At 39.0% G+C, this 21,787-nt stretch overlaps 1 protein-coding gene across 3 annotated transcripts in view; it reads right to left on the minus strand.

Annotated features, from left to right (window-relative positions):
- The window catches only part of Best2 (bestrophin 2), a 131,829-nt gene that overhangs the window by 27,549 nt on the left and 82,493 nt on the right, over nt 1-21,787 (minus strand). For 2 of the 3 annotated variants that reach the window (XM_072296066.1, XM_019055135.2), the window contains exon 5: nt 4,917-5,155. The exons of the other annotated variant lie outside the window; for it this stretch is intronic. In XM_072296066.1, the coding sequence (XP_072152167.1) occupies nt 4,917-5,155 (239 nt within the window). The remainder of the gene's footprint in view (nt 1-4,916; nt 5,156-21,787) is intronic. 3 annotated transcript variants of the gene reach the window in all.

A 21,787-nucleotide genomic window follows, 5' to 3' on the forward strand; every position in this document is an offset into this window, starting at 1 on the left:
ATGTAAGTATCTGACGGTAAATAATATCACTATCTCTAAATTTAAAGATTATTTTCTTTGGGACTGAAATTTATAGATTCAGAACTAAAATTCTTAAATTGATGCAATATTTGCAGTTTTAAAAATGAAGAGTGTGCTCATATTAGATTTCAATCGGTTCAAAATTCCTTATTAAGCTCCAAAATGTATATTTCCACGAATTGAACTCGAGTGACTTGTTATTAGTCGTACAGAGAAGCTTCACAGCGCATCTTTACCTTCCTCCAAGATAGGGCTGATCCTGAGTTTTTGTGGCAAGTGAATATTTCAGCACTAAATTAAGATCGAAAATTAATGCTTTTCGCTTAAACTAATCGTATACTCAACGCTCTGTTTGATCATTGCTCCAACAATTGGACGTATTTCTATCAAACGGAACTATGTACATTAAGGCATGAGCCCTGAGACCCATAAGAATATGTGCATAACAGGGCTCACATCATAATGCACATAGTTCTGTTTGATAGAAATACGTCCAATTAGCCGATGCCTCAATATTAAGGATGAAGCAAACCATTTATAGATAGCCCGACGAGTATTGGCTAAAGTCACTACGCAAACAAAGACACAAATAATGAAGTATTCAATAACATCAAAATCGAAATGTAAAATAAAACAGCAGCTGTAGCGCACGAAAGTCAATACTAAAAAAGTTCATTATGTACAAGAAATTGAAAATCCGTCAAAAACAAAGCAAACATTAAAGGACAAAATAAAATCGGCTAAAAAATCCAAAAAAACACAATTTCCGATATAATATAACGGATCTCACTTGAAAATGCGAGCATGTTCGAACATGTTAATTTTTCGATGGAAAGTGTTATTATTCCAACGGCTGTTTTGAGTTTACCTCAAAAACGCGCTTATTACAAATGGTAGATTCATTATAGTGATTTTAAATTTGTCTTTTAAAATCATGCATCGCATAATCCTCTATTTTCGGAGGGGGATAAGAAAGCGGAAAAAATTAACTTTGATTTTTTGCATCTTGAAGCCGCAACTATATGTACACGTACATTGCAATTGAACTACACATTAAAAAAGAAAGAAATGCATGAAAGCATGCAACAAACAAGAGGTTAAGATAGAATTTAGTAGAATGGCAAAATCTGAGAATACAAAACTGTGAAGTAAGAACAATGCATGCAATAAAGCGGTAAATAGGCAGGATTGTGGGGAGGAAAGAGGGTATTCTTATAATTCATCAATTTGAAAGTCAGAATAACTAGTGAATACACGTGTACTGTCTTTTATTTCACGGCCCGGCTTAGGTTGATTTATTTCGTCGCAAAAATTAGGATAAAACCCTAGAATTGCCGAATTTGCGGACCATCTTAAGTATTACATTAAAAATGAATATTAAGGAGTGGTTAAAACCGCGCAATCGTGACCGTTCTCTTAAATTATCTCCTTTCAGGGATACATTAATTGTAAGTAAACGACTCAAAATTGATGACATGAAAATTATAGGATCGGTAGCGCGAAATTTAATGTAGTTTTCGAGCATGTTTAATTATTTAACGTAAACGGGAGTAAGTTATTATTGAGTTGACAAAATTAAAGAGACATTTTTTATACGATAGAAAAGCCACAAAAAATTTTGATTTGTATTATCGGCTAGTCCTTTTTTGAAATGATGATTTGTGTAACTAAATTATAAATGAGAAATCACTGGCACTTCAGGAGTGCGCTCTTTGTACTCATGGATATGGTCTATAAATAACTAAACGATCAATAGTTGAAAGTACTATACGCAAAGAGGAAAATCAAAACTACGACAAAGGGTACTTGCGGAACTAAGTTAATTTCATAAAAAAACCAGGGGTGGGGGATGGAGAAGTTCGTGCCTCGTTCTGATGGGTGCAAATTATTATTTTTTTTCTTTAATTCTATACCTAGAACTTGAATGAGGATGCTGAATAATTCTGTAATCATTCACCTTTTAAACATAATACGTCCGAAGGAAATATTAAAAGTTGTGAATTCTAAAAATGGACTGCCTAAAGATAAAGAATGTAATACATTTTGAGAAGAGGATGAGTGTAAGACGGGCGCAGTTTTGAAGATGAGGAAATGAAAATATGCATTAGACGAAGTCTAGAAAAGAAAGAGAGAATGGGCGGCAGATTCTATGTTTTTGGAGGTAGCAAACTTGATTACCTACTTCATTCATATTTTTTTAATTTGGTGCGTCATTTTAAATCGCACGTCTCTCGACTCTCTCAAAGTAATTAAAGAGGGACCATTTGATTTTGTGTGAATAAGCATACCTGTTTTAGTTATATACCATAAACAATGTTTTTTTTTTTTTTTTTACTTTCTCGCTCCCCTAGGGTATTTTTTTTTTTTTTTTTTGATATTTCCGACTCTTTACAGAAATATAGCCAGGCTCTGCTTTATAGGACTTTGGTAAAATAATTTTATTCACCGAAAGAACTGCAAATGTGACGATATTTTAATGATATTTTTAGAGCATTGGGTGGCAAATCGATCTGTGAGCGGTTGATTTTTTTTCATTTCTTTTCTTTGTCAGTTCAGTGTCTAATTTTTTGTGACTGAAAACAATACGTGAAAAGAGTCAATTGTTTATTAAGCGTTGCTTAATTCAAGAGAGAAAACGGATAGAAAGATGATGATAGAGAAACGAGAGGAAGAAAATCAGATCAGAGAAAGGGTGCAGTCTTTCCGTTGCAAATTTCTGGAATCCTCTCCTTTACTTGTTTCTTGTTTCCTCGGCGACGTGAGAATTACGAAGCGCCTCATCTACTGTCTTCACTGTCCATGTGTCCTTGCTCTTAATTTTGCGTTCAGAGGATGTTGAAGAAACAAATGCTTTTCGGTCATTGCATATTTTTTTCAACAATCAGAATATTAATTCAACACCCTAATTATTTTCAGAGCATGTAAACTAAGAGGATTCGGAAATTCGACAAAAAGTGTGCTTAATGACCTGAAGAGGCGAGAATGGACTGATAGGCAAGGTTAGAAACGTAGTATCACAAGAGACATTTTCTAATACTTTACGATGAACAAACTGGAAATCGAGAGTTGGTGACCAGTGAATTGTTAAGTTAGAAATACCTCGAAGTTTCACGATGAATTTACGAGTAGAAATGTTGCAACGTTGAAAAGTAGTTCGATCATTTATGGGTTTATTTAGAAATTTCTCAATTATGTCCAAAGTGTTCTACGTAAAATCAGGAAGAGTGAACTCCCAAGGATACTGGATCCCCCGTGAACCAATAATGAGAGGAAAATTTTCTTATCATTCAACTGATCCTAGAAAACGTCTGACGAGATTTTCTGATTTTGTAAAATTATTAAATCAACGTCCATAGAACAGAATTTCACAAAAAACATCAATATTGAGTCACACATTCTTTAGGACCAGCTGAATGAAAGGGAAATTTTAAGTTCATGATTGGTCGACGTGCAATTTTTTCTGTTTACCTAAAATTTCGAAGCGTCCCTGAAGGGTCCACTGACCCTAAATTCAGATTGGAAAAAACGTCTTGCGGTACTTGTATTCATGTCCTGCGTAGACTGCCGTGCTTAAGAAGAACGTCGAATGAACTTTTGCATGTTGCCAAATTGCCCACAGTAATTTTTCTTTAAGAACGCTGCAGATAATTTCCCTTGAAAATGGATACTTTAGATCAAATAGAATAAAATTTTCTGGAGGATTGGGAGAAAAATATTCAAAAGAGTCTCAGAAAACTCGAGCTTTACACGGAAAAAAAAGAGGTAGGGGTTACGTCCCAACTTAAACATTTCCAATTAAATGAGATAGTACCCCAGTTAATTGTGGTAGTACCTCAATAAATTAAGTTACTAACCCAAATTTTTCAATACTATCCCAACTTGAGTTGCTGTACTACCAAAATCAATTGGGAATGTCCATATCATCCAACAAATTGGGGTATGCGTGAAGTATTCCTACAGTCTTGTATGCGCAATGCGTTTCACGCCGACAGCTTCTGCACGCAATGTGTTTGACGCAATGCGTGAAGTATTTATGCAGTCTTGCAGGCGCTATGCGTTTCTCGCCGCCGCTGCTGACCGCACTGTCTTTGACGCAATGCGTGAAGTATTTATGCAGCCTTGCAGGCGCTATGCGTTTCTCGCCGCCGCTGCTGACCGCAGCGACCGCAGTGTCTTTGACGCAATGCGTGAAGTATTCATGCAGTCTTGTAGGCGCCAATATGTGTTACATGCCGACCGCCGCGCTGCGCGCTTCTCCTTTTCATCTCAAGTTCTCGTCATCATTACTCTCTGCGCCGCGCCGTTCCAGACCAAATTCCGTGTTCGGTTTCTCTTTTAGTCTTAACTCGACTATTTGAGCGGATTTCCTTTTGATTTAAGCTTAAATCTGATTGAATCAAGAGTATTTTTTCTTGTCGATGTTTTTAAGAGTCTGGACTCTAGATCCAATGTGTTTTTTTCCAGCGTAACTACAATTTCCACACCCGCAGTTTTTTTCAGTGTATTTTCCTCAAAAGTAAATAATTTATGGAAGGAAATTTAGCAACCTCGAATGTTCATGCGGCATTCTTCTATAGCACAGCAGAGTATCCCTAGTTAAAGTGAGTGCCAGAGGCGGATACAGCAATTTGGCAACACCGAATTTCCTCCATTTAAACGTATGCTAAATAATCTATTCTTGTCGGAGCACTTGGCCCATTCAAAAATCGATACATTTCCATACGTTTAAATGGAAGAAATCCTGTGTTGCCAAATTGCTAGATCCGCCAATGCAGTGAGTCAGCCTGACGTGAGACTGCCTCACTTTTACTGGGGTAGTGGTCCATTCTCGGATAGAGAGGAGAGACAGTGAAAGCTGAGAGTGAGTAGAGTAATGGTAAGGGATGGAGTCTGACCTGGGTATAGACCAGGGGTACGCAGACGGTGTCGTAACTGATAATGGAGCCTAGCTTTCTGCGGTGCTCGGACAGCTCGGTGAGGAGGACCTGGACGAGGTGGTCGCTGGAGATGAGCGAGTCTTTGCGGGCTCGGTTGATGATGTTGGTCGCCCAGACGAGAGGCATCCAGTACTTGGCCATCGGACTCCGCGCGTCCATCATCTCGACGATCTTCTTCTCACTCTCCATCATGAAACCTGCGGCGACAAACCGCCCATATACCTACAGTAGCAATCACCTCAGTTCGACATCAATAAGACATAATACTCTGTCAAAGCTTCTTACCATCAGCGCTGCTTGCACCCTCCGAGTCACAAAAGGGACCCTCAACTAGCCTCTTGGCGACAGGTGGAAACTTTTACTTGGAGGCCTTGTATCCACGGGACGTTTCATGAGATTTTTCCCAGGGAAAAAGGACAGCTCTTAGCAGAAACACTGGGAAAAAAACACATTGGATCTAGAGTCCAGACTCTTGAAAACATTATTGACAAGAAAAAATACTCTTGATTCAATCAGATTTAAGCTTGAATCAAAAGGAAATCCGCTCACATTAAGAGGCTGATTTCTTGATTTAAGCATAATCCGATTGAATCAAGAGTATTTTTTCTTGTCGATGTTTTCAAGAGTCTGGACTCTAGATCCAATGTGGTTTTTTTTCCACTGAAGGAACCGCAAGCCGCATTAGCTATTGCCAAATTTAACTGGGCAATTTAATTTTCCACAAGAGAGCGTTTGTGCGGATCTCTTTGAAAACAAGCAATTTCCTTCGCACTATGCAGAAAATTCACTGAAATTTGCACCAAAACCCTCACAACCGTTTTCACGTTAAAAATTAAATTTCCCAATTAAATTTGGCAGAAGCTGATGTGGCTTGGTTCCTTCTGCTTAACGCTGTCCAAATCTCACTTGTAAAGTTGGAAAAATTATAGCGTTATTCAATACTAATAACAGTACCAAGTAGAGTCCTTGTAGATACAAATTTTTACGAAGCAGCCCGAGACAATGGTCCCTGGTAAAATTTGGCAGTAGAATCTGTGTTCCAAAATACCATAGACCTAAAGCCGGCTGTAAGATTTCCAATAGCTTCTGTAGCCGGCTGTACAATTTCTTATAGCCTTTTATAGCCGATGGCGATTAAGCAACAGCCAGACGATAAAGTTTATGCTAAACGTTACTAAATACGGATATTAGGACTGAGTTAGTTTTTGGACTACCGCTCTCTTTTTGTGCCGTAGTATCTTGATTTATTTTGCGAGGAAAGCTCCGTACTTTTGAAGGATGCCTGTCATTCTTAATATGTTGGAGCGCCTTCAATTTCTTATGATACTGTGCAATACCTCTGGTGTGAAATAGTTGCTTCAGACGCCGTGGCACGCTGCGGCGCGGCGGGCGGGCAGCCAGCGCGAAACGCGCATTGGCGCCTACAAACCTAACAGGGATACTTCACGCATTGCGCAATGCGTGAAGTATCCCTGTTAGGTTTGTAGGCGCCAGTGCGTCGCCGCTCCGCTTTGTGTTAGGCTCTAATATTTAATCTCGCGGAGTCAGCGTTTTTCAACTCATGATTTTGAAATGTTTGCACATCCTGTATGGATTATTCTCATTTTAATTGATGTAAAAAAATATGTTTTAAAGGAAAATATAACGTGTGTTTTGTAAATATTAAGGTAGTTCCATATCAAACTTAATAATTTCCAAAGCACACGAATTTCTACACAATTTCTTATAGCCTTTTATAGCCAATGGCGATAAAGTGCAAAGCCCGGCGATAGGAACTATAGCCCGACTGTATAATTTTTTATAGCTTCGTATAGCCCGGCTATATGATTTGCTCCGCTTTCTACAGCCAGCTATATGATTTTCGATAGCCTTCTTTAGTCGGCTATAAGAACTCCTATGGTATTTTGAAACGCAGCTCCTGTCGCCAATTTTTACCAGGGGTAACAAGAGAAAGACAAGGGGTAAAACTGGAAACAAGGCTAAAATATAACAATAAAATACTAGAGATGTTTCGACTCAAAACTGAGTAATTTTCAGTCGGAATAATACAATAAAAACGTTTTATTAACGTTTATAACGTTTTTATCTTATTATTCCGACTGAAAATGACTCAGTTTTGAGTCGAAACGTCTCAGGTGTTTTATTGCTGTAGAGTTTTTGTGGAGTCCTGAGGGCGGCTCAGAGAAAGGGGAGAAATTTCGTTGTTTTGTTTAACGGGGAAGAAGCTCAGAAGTTCCTTTCCTGCGATTTGAACTTTGGGACAAATCCCGGGAAACGTTCCGTGGAGACAAGGCATTACGGATACGACATTTTCTTATGGATAATAGAGCTCTTGCGTAGGTCAGGGGTTTGCAATCAAAGTACTTCTTGTGACGTAAAATTTTACGAGAAAAACGATGATGCCATAGGTTGTCTCTAGAGTGAACTTCCAAGCTCAAAAAAAGCTCTCGAAGTTGATGCCGTAATGGAGGCCCACGTTACGCTGAGATTCCACATCTATAAGGTAGGTCATAAGTTAGCCTTAGAGTCCGGAAGTAAAAAATTCCACCATTGCCAATATACCAATAGCAGGTCCTTCCACAGAGACAAATCAGAACCCTCTATTATACCGTGTTACCAAAGAGAACGGTAACGCCCGAAGAGCTTGCAGTGGCGTGGCGTGCTTTGCGATATATCGATTGATACGCCACTCAGACCTATGAAAAAGATCGATTATCAGGGTGTTCGCAGCGAACACCTTAGTAATCGATTCTTTACCATAGCTTCAAATGGCGAGATATCGATAATCGATCTTTCACGCCACGCCGCTGAGAGCCTGTGAATGGAAGCGCCGCACAATGGATCGAGTCGATTAGAGAGGTCGGACATGAAATTTTTGATCAAAACTACAAACGTTGATGTTTAATTCGTCACATTTAAATTTCAAGGAGGAAAATTTTACGAGGAAACCAATGGAACCACTTTTAAAACCTAAAATTTTGTATGAACGGAGTTATTAGCTTTTAAAGTTTCCAAATTTTGTCAGACCTCTCCTATTGACTCGAACTACTGTGCGACAACAACAACAGTCTTAGATCCCGGTTGACATTAATTATTGATGGTACTGTGCCCATAAAAGAAAAAAATGATCGAATCAAGTTTTTTTAATCGAAGAACTTCAAAAAATTAGCATCTCTTAATTTAATTTCTTAGACAACGACTACTAGACACTAGAATGAGACGTAGTAGCTCCTAATGCTAACATCTCAGACAACATGCATAAAGGCAATGCATTCGATGATTTCCATAATATCGCCTTGATACAACTATTCGTACTCTATGGACACGCGTGTTGCATGGGACAAAATGGAAGGCGCTCCGGTCTCTCTACTCCATGAAGCTGCACTTACGTAATTTCATGAGTTGAACGGTAATACTCGAAAGTAAATTCTTAATCCATAGCAAAGAGTCATTTATGGAAGGGTCGCAATTTGTCTCTGTCCGTTAGTTGCGCTGATCAAAAAATATTGTTTTCGTGGCTGATTGCTTTGCAACTGATTTTTTTTTTTTTTTAAATCAAGAATTGGCTCTCCACTTCTGAATCTGATAAAGCGGGCAAAATATAGGATTTTTCTGAGAATAATAACGATTAATCCTCTTAGAAAGTCAGTTTTTAAAAAAAAAAAAAAATAAAAAAAATAAACAATACGATTCACTAGGTAGGTTATAGTATAGAATATTGTCTCATCTACTTCAGTATTATCAGTGGTACATGCGCAGCAGTCGGTATTTTTAATTTTTATCAATTTTCATGGTACAAAAAATTGGTATTATACGAATGTATGCTACAGGCCGCATCATCCAGTGTAGTTTCCATAAGGCAACAATTTCTCAGTTAATACTGGACGTAAGAATTTACTTCTTTTAAAAATATTATTTATTTCATACGTAGCCATAAGGTCTATCGTAAACTCACAATCTTAAGATGAGCGCAACTAATCCATTAAACTCAGAGTTTGCAGAAAAAATACAGACTTGTTTAAAACCACAGAGCCACGTGATGCTTTCTTGCATTATTTGCATAGCATGAATGCTATGTGCCTCTATTCTAGTAAAAGTGACCATGTTGGTGGAGAGTGAAACATGATACCTTGTAAACGCCAACATCATAGTGTCAACATGGTTTCAATGTGGTGCTATGTTCAGATCAGTATGTTACCAAGATGATGTGACCAACGCGGTAAAATACTGGTTTTCAAGTGGAACCGCTGACCAAACTGATACCACGTTGACAACACACTGATAGCAGCACAGCCTAAACGAAGCATGTTTAAAAGAATGGAATCTCAATATTTTACCAACGAGGTCGTTTATGCTTGCAAATACATTGAAAAATACTTGCAAAATACGAACAGATTGCTATGATATGTATGTTATATGCGCTGTTTTTGTTGTTTGCATGGATGAATATTATAACAACATTCTGGGCTACACAAATAATGCAGAAAGTATATTCTCCTTTAGGAATTCTCGGGGCTGGTCTGTATATTTTACTTCATATTCTACTCAGATCCTTTGCAAGCAGCACTGAATACATAGCTTTTTAAGGAGAGTACGATGCAAATTTTTATTACATGCATTCATTTCCAATCCGTTGTCGAAAAAACAATACATTTATTTTGATTCAGCAATAGGACGGCTGAACTTTGAAACCATTTATCTAAATTGAAACGTTTCAAAGCTTTCGGAAGCATTTAATTTTTTAGATAGAAATCAAATCAACATCGGGGTTAAACAAGATTCATAGTTTAATATAGATTAGTAGATGAAAATCAGTGAAAATTTCAAGTCGTGATGTGGATTTAGCTTCATTTGTTTCTAAAAAATAAAGCATATACTGAGATTTTGAAATTTTTCGATTGAGATGTACGGTTTCAGAATTTAGCTATCTCTGCATGATAATTTCATTTTGAAAAATAGATGCAATAATACAACATGAAATGTAAGAAACCTGATGAATACTTCTGAATTAAAATATGTTTGTCTCCCAAATTTTACTACGGCTTAAGTTTAGGCATTACTGTATCAGGCTTTCATGATAAGAACTTATCGGTAGTTTAAATGTTTAAAAGCACACAGTACTTGTTTGGTATAGCCAGGGGAAGTAAAATAAGTCTCGGGATGGAAGAAGACGGACAGGTAATTCATTAAAAAGTTAACGAGTTAGAAGTTAGAACAGTGCGTGACCAAGTTTTTCTTTCTTTTCCATTTTTTCTGTTAATTGGCTAGCAGGTTTCAATTCATTGAGCGATTTGAATCCTCAAACAACATGCTGAGTAATTAAAACTTAATTATACTGTAAAAAAGTAGTAAAATATTCAAGTAAAAAAAATTCCTCTACTTCTTGGGAAAAAGTTGATTACCCCCTTTTTTTAAACGAACAAGTTTTAATCATTTTTTTCTTCCTCTTTTAAGGAGTATTGGAATTAATAGGCAATGATTTGCTGTAAGCTCATAACTTACCGACCAATTAAATAATTAAGCTCATTCATTGGAGAATGAACAACACTTCTGTAGGTTACTTTTCACACTGAAAAGAACTCATACCAGCAGAAGAGAAAACAAACCAGGAATGGCAAGAGGGTTAACGACCTGCAGTAACATTTGACGCTTAAGTTCGATTAAAATCGTATTCGTTTATTACCTCAACGTTAACAAGTTTCAATTTGAGGATTTTAGAGGCTTTGTAATGTTTTTTCTTACTCTCTGATGAAATATCATCTTGGAGTCGGGTGCATTGGAATTAGGATAAGTTAGTATTATGTAAACACATAGTGATTGCTTGAATATTGCTTGATCTGCATGCGAGACTTTTTATTCGTCTTCTGTTTTTGGAGATCGGAGATCAAGAAGCTGAGAAAGCCTGAGCGCTAATGAGCACATAAATCAGTAGAAAACGTTGCATGTTGTTTAATTTACAATATATTAATTTCCCACTGATCGTAATTGTCAGATTATCGCAAATATCTAAATATTTTCAGATGCATCTTTAAAATATCTTGTGGCATTTCTCCGTTGTAAGGGAATTTTTCAGGCCGTCGTGAAGGTGAATTGTCGCTGACGCAAATAGCAAAGCTATAGGAGGAGAGTATAAAGAAAAAAAGGAAGATAAAGATGGAGAAGGAGAAGGAGATGAGGAAGAGGAAGGACAGGAAAAAGGAAAAGAAGGATGAAAAGAATGATATAAGAAAAGGAGGAAAATGGGAAAAAGGAAAGAGAGAACGAAGGAGAAAAAGCATGAAGAGGAAGAAGAGAAAGAAGAAGAAGAATAAATATAAAAAGAAGTCACTGAGAAATTGAGTAGATAAAAGTAATGCGGGGAAGAAATGAGAAGAATTGCGATGCTCAAACCCCCCCCCCCCCCTCCAAAGCAAGATGAGGTCGTTTTCAAAAAACTTCTGAGGGAGGACCCTTAGACCACCCTTATTTCGAGGGAGGCAGAACCCCTCTTACCCGGTCAAGCCCCCACCCCAGGGTTGCCACAGAATTAAGAAGATGAAATTCCCTGACATTTCCCTGAATTCCCTTACACATTTTGGTGAAATTCCCTGACAGTTGACGGTATGCCAGATGGTGAAAGAGACATAATTAGAAATAATTTTCAGGCCTCGTCGTTCGAACCGTCAAACCTTTTCTAGAAAGCAAATAAAGGTGCCTCAAGGATTTTTCCCTGACATTTTCGTCATTTACCCTGACATTTCCAGGTTTTCCCTGACTTTTAAAAATTGCTTGACGTTTCTCGGTTGCCCCTGACTGTGGCAACCCTGCCTCCCCCCGAAAGAAAATCCTGGCTACTTCTTGTAACCCTCGCGATTTCTAGAATCCAGAAGTCTCATCGGATTTTGCGGATAAAAACAAACGGAGAGACAACAGTGGAGTGCAAATTTATCGGCCGATGCTGTGATAGTAAATTGCGAATCTTGACGGCGCGGCGCGGCGTGGTGGTCGGCGGTTTACATAATTGACTTGTCCCATGTCCGTGCGACGTCGAACACGACACATTTGCATTTAATTAGCCCGAGCTCGTGCGATATTGTGACACTGCATCGCGACTCATCGAACTTCCAATCGAACATTTCAGAAACTTATATCGGATGAACCTCGAATAAATAAATCGATACGGCCAAAATCGATTAACTTTGCACCAAGCTAACATGCAGGCACAAAATGACATTGTTCAGTCTTAATTGATTCTTGCATTTTCGAAAAATAGAGATTACACTTGGTTTTCAAGAATGGGTCATCAAACCTTGAGTTTTTTATATGATATTCCACTGAAAAAAAAAGTTACGGGCTGTATAGACTGTAGACATGTTCATTCCGGGCTCAGAGGCCGAAAGTTCCGGGTGCTGGAGCCGTAGCTTCGAATGCTCCGGGTGCTACGCCCGGAACGCATGCGGTATGTCTAGCGCATAATATGTATAAATGCGGTCGTAGCGTGATATATAAAATGGAAATTTCGGAGCTAACTCGGCAGCTACCCCATTCGATACATTGTATGGTTCCAACCACAGACAGAAAGAAACTCAATATCAAATTCAACGTGTTTCATCCACCTGCCTGGCCTAAAAACAGCGATTCATGTCAAAAGAGTCAACTGAATCCGGATCTACACCCATAATTTGTTTGAAAGAGTAATTAGTCCACTAGGAAAGAGGAAATACTGAAAAAGGGTCAAAATATCAAGTATACGGTATACTCGGTTTTCTGTATTAATTGATGGTTATCGATATAAATTACATCAATCACATCACTCACCATTCCATACTTAAATGCTGGACACCTGCTGCGATTTATAGAACTGGATTTTCCCTAGTTTCGAACGGTAATGCAGTTTTTGCAGACAACAGTTTTTTTCTTTTTTTATTTCTACCGAGTCTTGCGAACAACAAAAGATATAGTCGTTAATACAGCTTGTATTGGTGTCACGGTTGTTGCAAAAGCGAGCAACCATAAAAAGCGTGACTTTTTACTGTTTTATCTTTGAATTTAAATCGATCCTCTAATCAAAAATAGCCCGTTTGCATTCATTTGGCAACGTCAACAAGACTGGTAGAGTCATAAAACTATATGAGAGCCATAAAGAGGTCAATTTGAAATTTGCGAGCGCAGCAGGCTTCTTGCGTCGTTGATTGTAAATCGTATGATTATCAGCTTCCCCGGCAATGACGGTGGGTGGACAAAGTAATTAGTACGATCATTGACGGATCTAGCAAATTGGCAACGTTGGTTTTCCTCCATTTAAACATATGAAAATATATCGATTCTTAGAGGGTCACCAGTGCTCCGACAAGAATCGATATTTAACACAGGTTTAAATGGAGGAAATCCGGTGTTGCCAAATTGCTGGATCAGCCTCTGAGTGCGATGATGCATGGATCTAATGTCACCGGACAGGACACCGAAGAATTACCCTTTTCTGAACCGTTAATGTATAAACTTAAATTCAATTACGATGGGTCGAATCCAGAAATTTTTGGTTCTGCCTTTCAATATCATTCCAACCTTTTATTATTAGTTAGAAATGTTATTAAGGTCATTTGTGATCACATCTATAAAAGGGGGTCTTGTTTTCCAAAAATTCAAATTAGAGTAGTCGATACCACTGCAGAGAGTAAGAAAAACTTGAAATTGTGTCGCAAGTTATACCCTGAAAATTCGAAAAGTGAGGGATTTACAACGTCCTGAGGTTCCAAGATAAAACCTGATCCAGACACTTCGAAAGGAGGATGCAAATGGGGTCTGAGGGGCTTCCCTAGGAAAATTTTCGAAATTTTAAAGAATCTAATATGCAGGTTGAGTAAATTCGTCATGAATGATTACCAAATTTGAACGTCTTTCCTTCTTGTTTCTTCCCTCTTACTTCTTTTGTTCCCTCCTTCTTCCTTCCTTCCTTCGTTTCTTCTCCTCTTCTTCCTCTTTTTCCGGCAAATAGTAGGGCGTGCACCCCCTACGCATCCCCCTCCTTGGATCCTCCTTTATTTTATTTTTTTTTTTATTAAATCCTGGTTTTAGATTAAATTTAACTTAAGAATCCTGACATGCACACAAAAAATGAGCAGCTAAACTCGAAATCACCACAATCGAAAGTTTCAAATACCCTTAGCAAGTTTTCAGTCCCTTTTCACGGATCCAGTCACATTATATATATTAAAAAAAAAATAAATATAAAAAAAAAAAAAAAAAAAAAAAAAAAATCGTTCTGGAGATAATTCCGCTTAAAAGACATTAGACAATTTGACATTGCCGAGTAGGAGTTGAGCTGAGCTGCGGTTTGGCAGAGGAGAATGAGCTCGAAAAGTTGCCGCCTTTTGACCTCGAAAAAGGAGGTTCACTGTTCCGGATGCGTCGCGGGCATGTGCGATGTGCGAGCGACTCGATCGAATCGAACTTGAGCCCATTAATAGGACGTATTTCTGCCAAACGAACTACGTGCATATAGACATGAGCCCTGAGACCCATAAGAATACATGCATAACAGGGCCCACGTCATAACGCACATACTGCCGTTTGGCAGGAATACGTCCAATTAGCCGACGGGACGGTGCGCAAACAATCGGAATGTAAATTGACTGCATCGATAGATCGCGTATGTTTTCCCGCGCATGATCTGCTATGAATCAAGGGTAACCTATTGAAAATCGACAGCCTAGCCGCGACGAGCAGCGCCGCCGCGAGTCATCACCATTGACGCGGTCCTGACGTTAAACGCCGGGCCTTTCAGCTTTCAGCTTTCAGCGTTTCATCCAGGATCCGGCTCGGCGCTGGAGACTGTAACCCCAACTGGCCACAGTCGCAGTTGTCAAAAAATTGACAAATCTATGGCCAAATATATTTGTGATACATAATGGGCCAGTTGCGCTAGTCACAGAATCGTGTTTTGATGCTTGATTCTTGTAGATTAGCTAAAAATAACAAGATCCGTCCAAACAGCGACTTCCTGCGTTCAATATTAACCGAGTTATCGCCCTTTGAAAATTCGGGTTTTTGACGTCATCCACCACGGTAGTGACACCCTTGGTTTCTTCCACCTATTGCTTTTATCAATCAGCGAGACACACATTTTCACTGATTACTCAACGTGAAACTCGGATGAAAGCAAGGTATGGAAGAAACCAAGGGTGTCACTACCGCGGTGGATGACGTTAAAACCCGCCTTCTCAAAGGGCGATAACTCGGTTAGTATTGAACGCAGAAAGTTGCGGTTTGAACAAATCCTATTATTTTTAGCTAATCTACAAGAATCAAACATCAAAATATGATTCTGTGACCAGCAGATCCAGCATTCTGGCAACACCGGATTTCCTTCAATTAAACCTATGCTAAATAATCAATTTTTGTCGGAGCACCTGACCCCACCAAAAATCGATTTTCTATAGGTTTAAATGGAGAAAAGACAATGTTGCCAATTTGCTGAATCCGCCAATGACGCCCGCCGTACGTTAATGAGAATCAGTGGAATGGACTTGGACTGATACGAACTCTGCCGAACGGTTGAGCTAAACCTAAGTGAAAAAATCTTAGCTCTAGGTATCCTGCTTGTTCGCTCGCGGACGCACTGTTCGACATTTCACTTTTTAATGACAGCCAAGTAAAGAACTAAAGACGGAGGGACACAGGCCAGAGAAATCGCGCAATAATCCGCTTAGCGCCACACTTCATCGCGATCTGCCCAGCGCGCTCCATTTTCGGTGCAGTAGCGAGTTTTGCTTGGCGATGAATCGATCCATCTGCCAAGCAAACCTACGTATAAGAATCGATTACCAGTGTGTTCCCAACGAACACCTTGATAATCGATTTTTCCTCAGCGAAGCAATGAGAACATATCGATGGTCGTTGATTCACGCTTCGCAAATGGTCGGTACAACATCCGTAAAGCATCATGTCAGTCTTCAATCATACGACAGTATCGCAGTATAATCATAGTTTTTAATCTGGCAACATGGCTGCCGAAATATCATAAGGAAGAGGAGAAAAAGTAAGTCGAATATATGAAACAGAGCGTAAAAAAAAACAAGTTGACTTTTAAACGGGATATCTAATTTTTTTTCGCAATCGCTTTTGTTAAAGGTTACCTTATTTTCTCATAATCGTCCCTTCGTTTTCACCGTTTACTTTTTTGATGCACAGCATTCTTTTCTTGTAACGAATACTTGAAAATGACAATATACTTAGACGTATGGATAGCTTAATGTTCACTGGCAATTACTTTTATTGTTATCGATCGTATTCTCGATAAAAGATAAATTCTCGCAACGCTACACTGTTTTTTACTCCTTCTTTTCCACTTGTCTCTGTGTATATAGAGAGTGCTATGAAATTTGTTAATGCTATTGTATAATGAGGCAGTTGAGAGTAATTTTAAACTTCAACTTCTTGCGAGAACGATAACTTTGCAACTGAGAGTTAGATGATGAGAAAAATTCAAGTCACTTTTTTCCCTAAGTGCACTGCATAGAGGAAGAAAAACTCGAAGAATTCACTGGTCTCTCTTCACACGCAAGTTGATTGAACTAAGTTGACGGAGTCTGTCTGAATAATTGATGTCTCATTAGAATACGGGGAATAAAGGTTGTCGCGTGCGGGTATTTCCCTTTCGGAAAAGCGCAGCTTGACGTCATAACGGAGCAGGAAAGCGCGCCCCACCCGGGAAAAAAAATCAGCTTTACTGACGACGCGGGGCCACCACCAACCTTGAGGGACCAGAACTGGGCAGTGTTTCTCGAAAGGGAACCAAGTGACTTCCACTGTTGCCAAATTTCATTTGACAATTTAAATTTTTCATAGGAGAACGACTGTCGATTCGTGAGAAAATTTTAGGAAATTTTCTGAACGCTACGAGATTTCCAGAATCTTTTATACGATTCGGAGAATTTGCAGGTGTTTGAAATTTAATGACTTTAATGTTTAAGTGGAAGCTACTGAGTGAAGTGAGCACAATAGGGCACTAAATAGACGCAGTACATTTTTTCACTTTCATTTTTCTATAATTTCCTTTACCAAAAGAGAATTACAAAAAAATTGCGCGAGCTCAGTTCATTAGGTACTCTCGAATGAGGCAATACATTGTTTCAGTCAAAAACCTCCGTCGCAGGCATTTAGTCAATTTAAGCATCTTCTCAAATGCCTAGGCAAATAATTAATTCTTTTTTTTTTTAAATGAAATCCTGGTTTTTTTCTTTGCTAATTTTATACAAAATAATTCATTGATTACGCGAGAAAGAAATCTGTGTAAAAATAAACATAATACAATAGTATTTTAACCAGTTTTCAGCTCTTGGACGAACATCATTTTATCTGGACTTTGCAGCATGTCTTAAACCACAGAATTTTGAAAATTTTAATATTTAATTTAAGGGAAGAATTTGAAGAGGATAGAATAAAGGGATTCCGTAGATTTGATGAGTCATTTTTGAAAATTTTTAAAAACTGGTGAGCTTTTGTCTTTAATTTACAAAATTTCGTGAGCCGTTAAAATTTTACTTTCTGCCTCAGACATTTGAGGAAATGCCTGATTTGACTAGGTGGCTGCGACACCTCAATTGTTCTCTCGTAATGGAAAAAAAAAAAAAAAAAAATTAATTGTTTAGTGAAAGGACCCGGCACGGGGTGACAAGGGATTCGGCACCGGTGTTCATTACGACTTCCTGAGCACGATGCACTTTTGAAATCGATCTTTCCACGTGCCAAATCCGAATATTTTTCCTCGCACCAGTTGGCCTCTATGTTCCTGGCAGATCGATCATCCGTCAATAACCAATCAGCTGACTCCCACGACAAACTGATCTGGGGAGCGGGAAACCGGCTACTGGGCTACGTGGCGTCCTGGTGGCAGCTACTGCTACCGAGCACCGTCTGTTACTTTACTGATTAAATCGTTGCGGGACGTGTGGAGCGCCCGACGTTGTCACTTTTCATCGTGGATGGGTTTCAGGTTGCAGGTTTCAGGTTTCATGTGTCCCCGTCGCCGTGAGAGAAAATATAAGGCTAACATATGCCTCCTGCAGCGGCACAGTGCGGATACCTAAGTAAATTTTGGCTGTAGGCATTGCTACTTGGACGTGAGGGCCTCTATTTTTCCACATCAGTGGCGTGGCGTGCTTAGCGATATATTGATTTATCTGCCATTTAAACCTATGGAAAAATATCGATAATCAGGGTGTTCGCAGCGAACACCTTGATAATCGATAATTTACCACAGTTTCAAATAGAGAAATATCGATAGATCGAAAAGCACGCCACGCCACGCCACTGTTCCACATGAGCCCTGGAAAGCTTAAAGTTCTACGGGGCACAGAGCTCACGTGCAAATTGAGATACGCCCGTATAGGGACGTATAGTGTAGAACCTATAGAGACTCAGGAATTCTGTAACAAAGGAACTGAAAAACGAAATAACCTCCTAAACGCTGTAATGGAGAGTATCCTTAGAAGCGATTGAGTCGTCGCACGGTGGATCGAGTCAATTAGAGGGGTCGGACATGAAATTTTTGACTAAAACTGCAAATGATGGTTATGTTAAATTTTATAGTGAGCTACTGGAAGAAAATTGCTCGAGGAAATCAATAAAACCACTGTTGGAACCCCAAAATTTTGTACGAATGGAGTTATGAGCATTTAAAGTTTCCAAATTTTGTCCGATCGCTCCTATTTACTCGATCCACTGTACGTCGGTTGCAATTGCTGATAACCAAACCTGATTTGCGCGGATTTTTTGCATAGTTTCAGCGATTTTGGCACGTTTTATCATTCCTCAACCATTTCGGGGATGCATTTTTGTGGAAAGAAAAACAATATCATGGATTGTTGGCAGTTTGACAACATCGCTTCGAGCCAACCTCCGAGAAAGTCTATTTTCTCTACGGAATAGCGACATGCGACACTAATGCCAGGCCGGACACACGATCTCAGCTTTGACATGATCTATCGATCGAGCAGACTGAATTTCCCATGAATTATGGCAACGAAGGACGCTTGACCACGTGCGAAGCACGCACCAACTGTGCGACTTGTGTGTTTGTGCAGAACTTCGGCGCGTCAGGCGATACGCTGGGCATAGTTTGGTTGACACGATAGGGTTCAAAACTTCAAAACTTCAAACCGAAAAAATCCGACTTTTTTTTCTTGGTGAAGTCGACACGCCTAATTTATTCATGCTGTATTTAATACTATGAGGTATTACGTTAGTAATAAAATGCATAAAGGCTGCATAAAATAATACAACTTTTTAAAAAAAAGCCATCTCATGCATTAATCGAACGACGTTTCAACTTCCACAAATTCTCAGTTTTTGAGCTGAATTTGAGTCTCTCTCGAAAACTCCAATCTTGGCGTGTTTGAAGCTTGATAACTACATGCTTGAGCTGTTAAGCTCAATATTGTCAACTTCCAGCCAAAGTATCGCAAGCACCATGCAACGTTTCGGAATTTCCGCCGCCAATTTAGTTTTTTTACGGAGAAATTGTTGGTTGAATCTGTTTGAAAATTTCTATGAATTTTCTTTGTGCTGTCGATAAAATTCAGTGAATTTTTCTACCAGATTCAACCAACAATTTCTCTGTAAAAAAATGAAATGCAGCGGAATTTTTTCAACATCGCATGGCGTTTGTGATACTTTGGCCGGAATGTGACGATATAGTGACTCTTCGACGCACCGTATACGTTGTTTCATTTTTTTAAAATTTATTTATTCATGGTCGTAGATGAAGCTATGGTTTTTTCGCATTTTTTGGGCAAAAGTGAGCAACAGCGTTACGAATTTGTGAGCAAGGTGTGAAGAGAAATTGAAATTCGTGGCAGGGAGACGAAATGAAGCCAATGCCCATACGCACAGGTCAGCGAGGGCGTCGCGTCTTTGAACGACCAACTTCTTCAACACGAGTAACTCACAGAATTTTAACAGCTCTTGATCAGGCGTCTCAGCAGAGGATTATTGACGGTAACTCATATGAAGTTAGCATGGACACAATATTTGTCGCCCAGTAAGCTTTTCGTGAGTCATTTTTCTATGATTGAAATTTTATTGATTAAACAATAAATACTTCCTTTTTGTGATAAGTAAAAACTAGAAAAAAGCAATTCGACGGTGAAACTATAAAAATGCGTATCTCGGTTGCGGTATTTTATTTTATACTATTTTATTTTTTAGAAGGAGACCAAACTAATATCATGGCGTGAATTTCAAAGAATATTCTTTATACGGAGAAGAAAAATCACTAAAATTTTTTTTAAAAAAAATGATGTTCGACTCGGTTTTATATAGAAAATAAAGTATAACGGGAGATCTCTGCAGTTTCACCATCGTATGGTTAAAATCACTCCATCAGTGATGATGATTTCATATAAAATATTAATCAATACTTGTTCTGACCAATAATTTTAATGCTGGTCTTTTGTCATTACGACAATCAGGGCCGGATTTACCTACTTGCCGCCCATGGGCCGCTTGTATTTTGCCGCCCCCTTCTCATTCGTTTTGAAACATCAATAAAAACCATCGAGTGAACGTGCCGGCGGGTGTGGGGTGCATAAGACGCGTTTACTCGTGTTGGAGACATTTTTTGGGAAAGCCCTGTCAACACTACTAGCAAAAATTCACCGAACTTTGCGCGAACGTTAAGTTTCGTAAACCTATCTCTGCGTCGACAAGGCCTTCCATTCATAAGAAATGAACGAAAAAATTATGAAAGAACAAACGTAAATGTGGTTTAATGATTTTAACTTCTGCCGACGACCGCTGCTGAACGCACTGTGTTTGGACGCAATGCGTGAAGTATTCACGCAGTCTTGTAGGCGCTATGAGTTTCACGCGACGACGCTGCTGAACGCACTGTTTTTGACGCAATGCGTGAAGTATTCATGCATTCTTGTAGGCGCTATCCGTTTCACGCTGACCGCAATGACCGCACTGTATTTGATGCAATGCGTGAAGTATTCGTGCAGTCTTGTAGGAATGTAGGCGCTAATATGTGTTACATGCCGACCGCCGCGCCGAGGGCTTCTCCTTTTCATCTCAAGTCCTCGTCATCATTTCTCTCTCAGTCGCGCCGTTCCTGGCCAAATTGCGTGTTTGGTCTCTCTCTTAACTCGATTAATTAAAGGTGCTGTCTCTTGTATCACCGAAAGACGACAAAATTAGAAATTACTATACTCTCAGGAAATGAGAGATTTTGTTTGTAATTTTTTTCTAAATCCGATTTTTTTTTATACCTACATTTAAAAAAATTGCAAAATTTTCCGCCTCCTAGATTTGCCGCCATGGGCCGCGGCCCATGTGGCCACCCCCTTAATCCGGCCCTGACGACAATAAAATTTTCCCTTAATCATAAAAAAATACTTTTCGAAAGTGACTTTTGCATAAATGATTATTCTGATTTTTCTTCATGTAAGAGAAACAAGTATGTAAGTTAGAAACTCTTCGCTTTGACTGAGCTTGCAATGCTTCATCTTGTAATTGTTTATCAGTTCAGTCCACGCAATTTTTCTAATTTTTCACCGCATTGCTCAAAGAAAATCACAACTTTGACTACGGCTGCGTACTTTAACTACGTAGGAGGACATTTCGGCGAAAATCTCTGGGAGGTAAATACAAGATGATTTTTGGAACGAGTGCGGTTGGCGGGTATCTAAGCGCGTAAAGATTAACCGCAGCAGTTGCTGGTAGACATTAATTTGACGATATCGGCGTAAAAAAAGAAGAAAACAACGGTAACACTTTGCATTGGTTTCAGGTTAATTACTTCAAGGCGTTATGCAATGAGACACGAAAAGAGCGAGACGTGATGAGGCATA

This window comes from Bemisia tabaci, chromosome 2, assembly GCF_918797505.1.
Source record: "Bemisia tabaci chromosome 2, PGI_BMITA_v3".
Classification (NCBI taxonomy): domain Eukaryota; kingdom Metazoa; phylum Arthropoda; class Insecta; order Hemiptera; family Aleyrodidae; genus Bemisia; species Bemisia tabaci.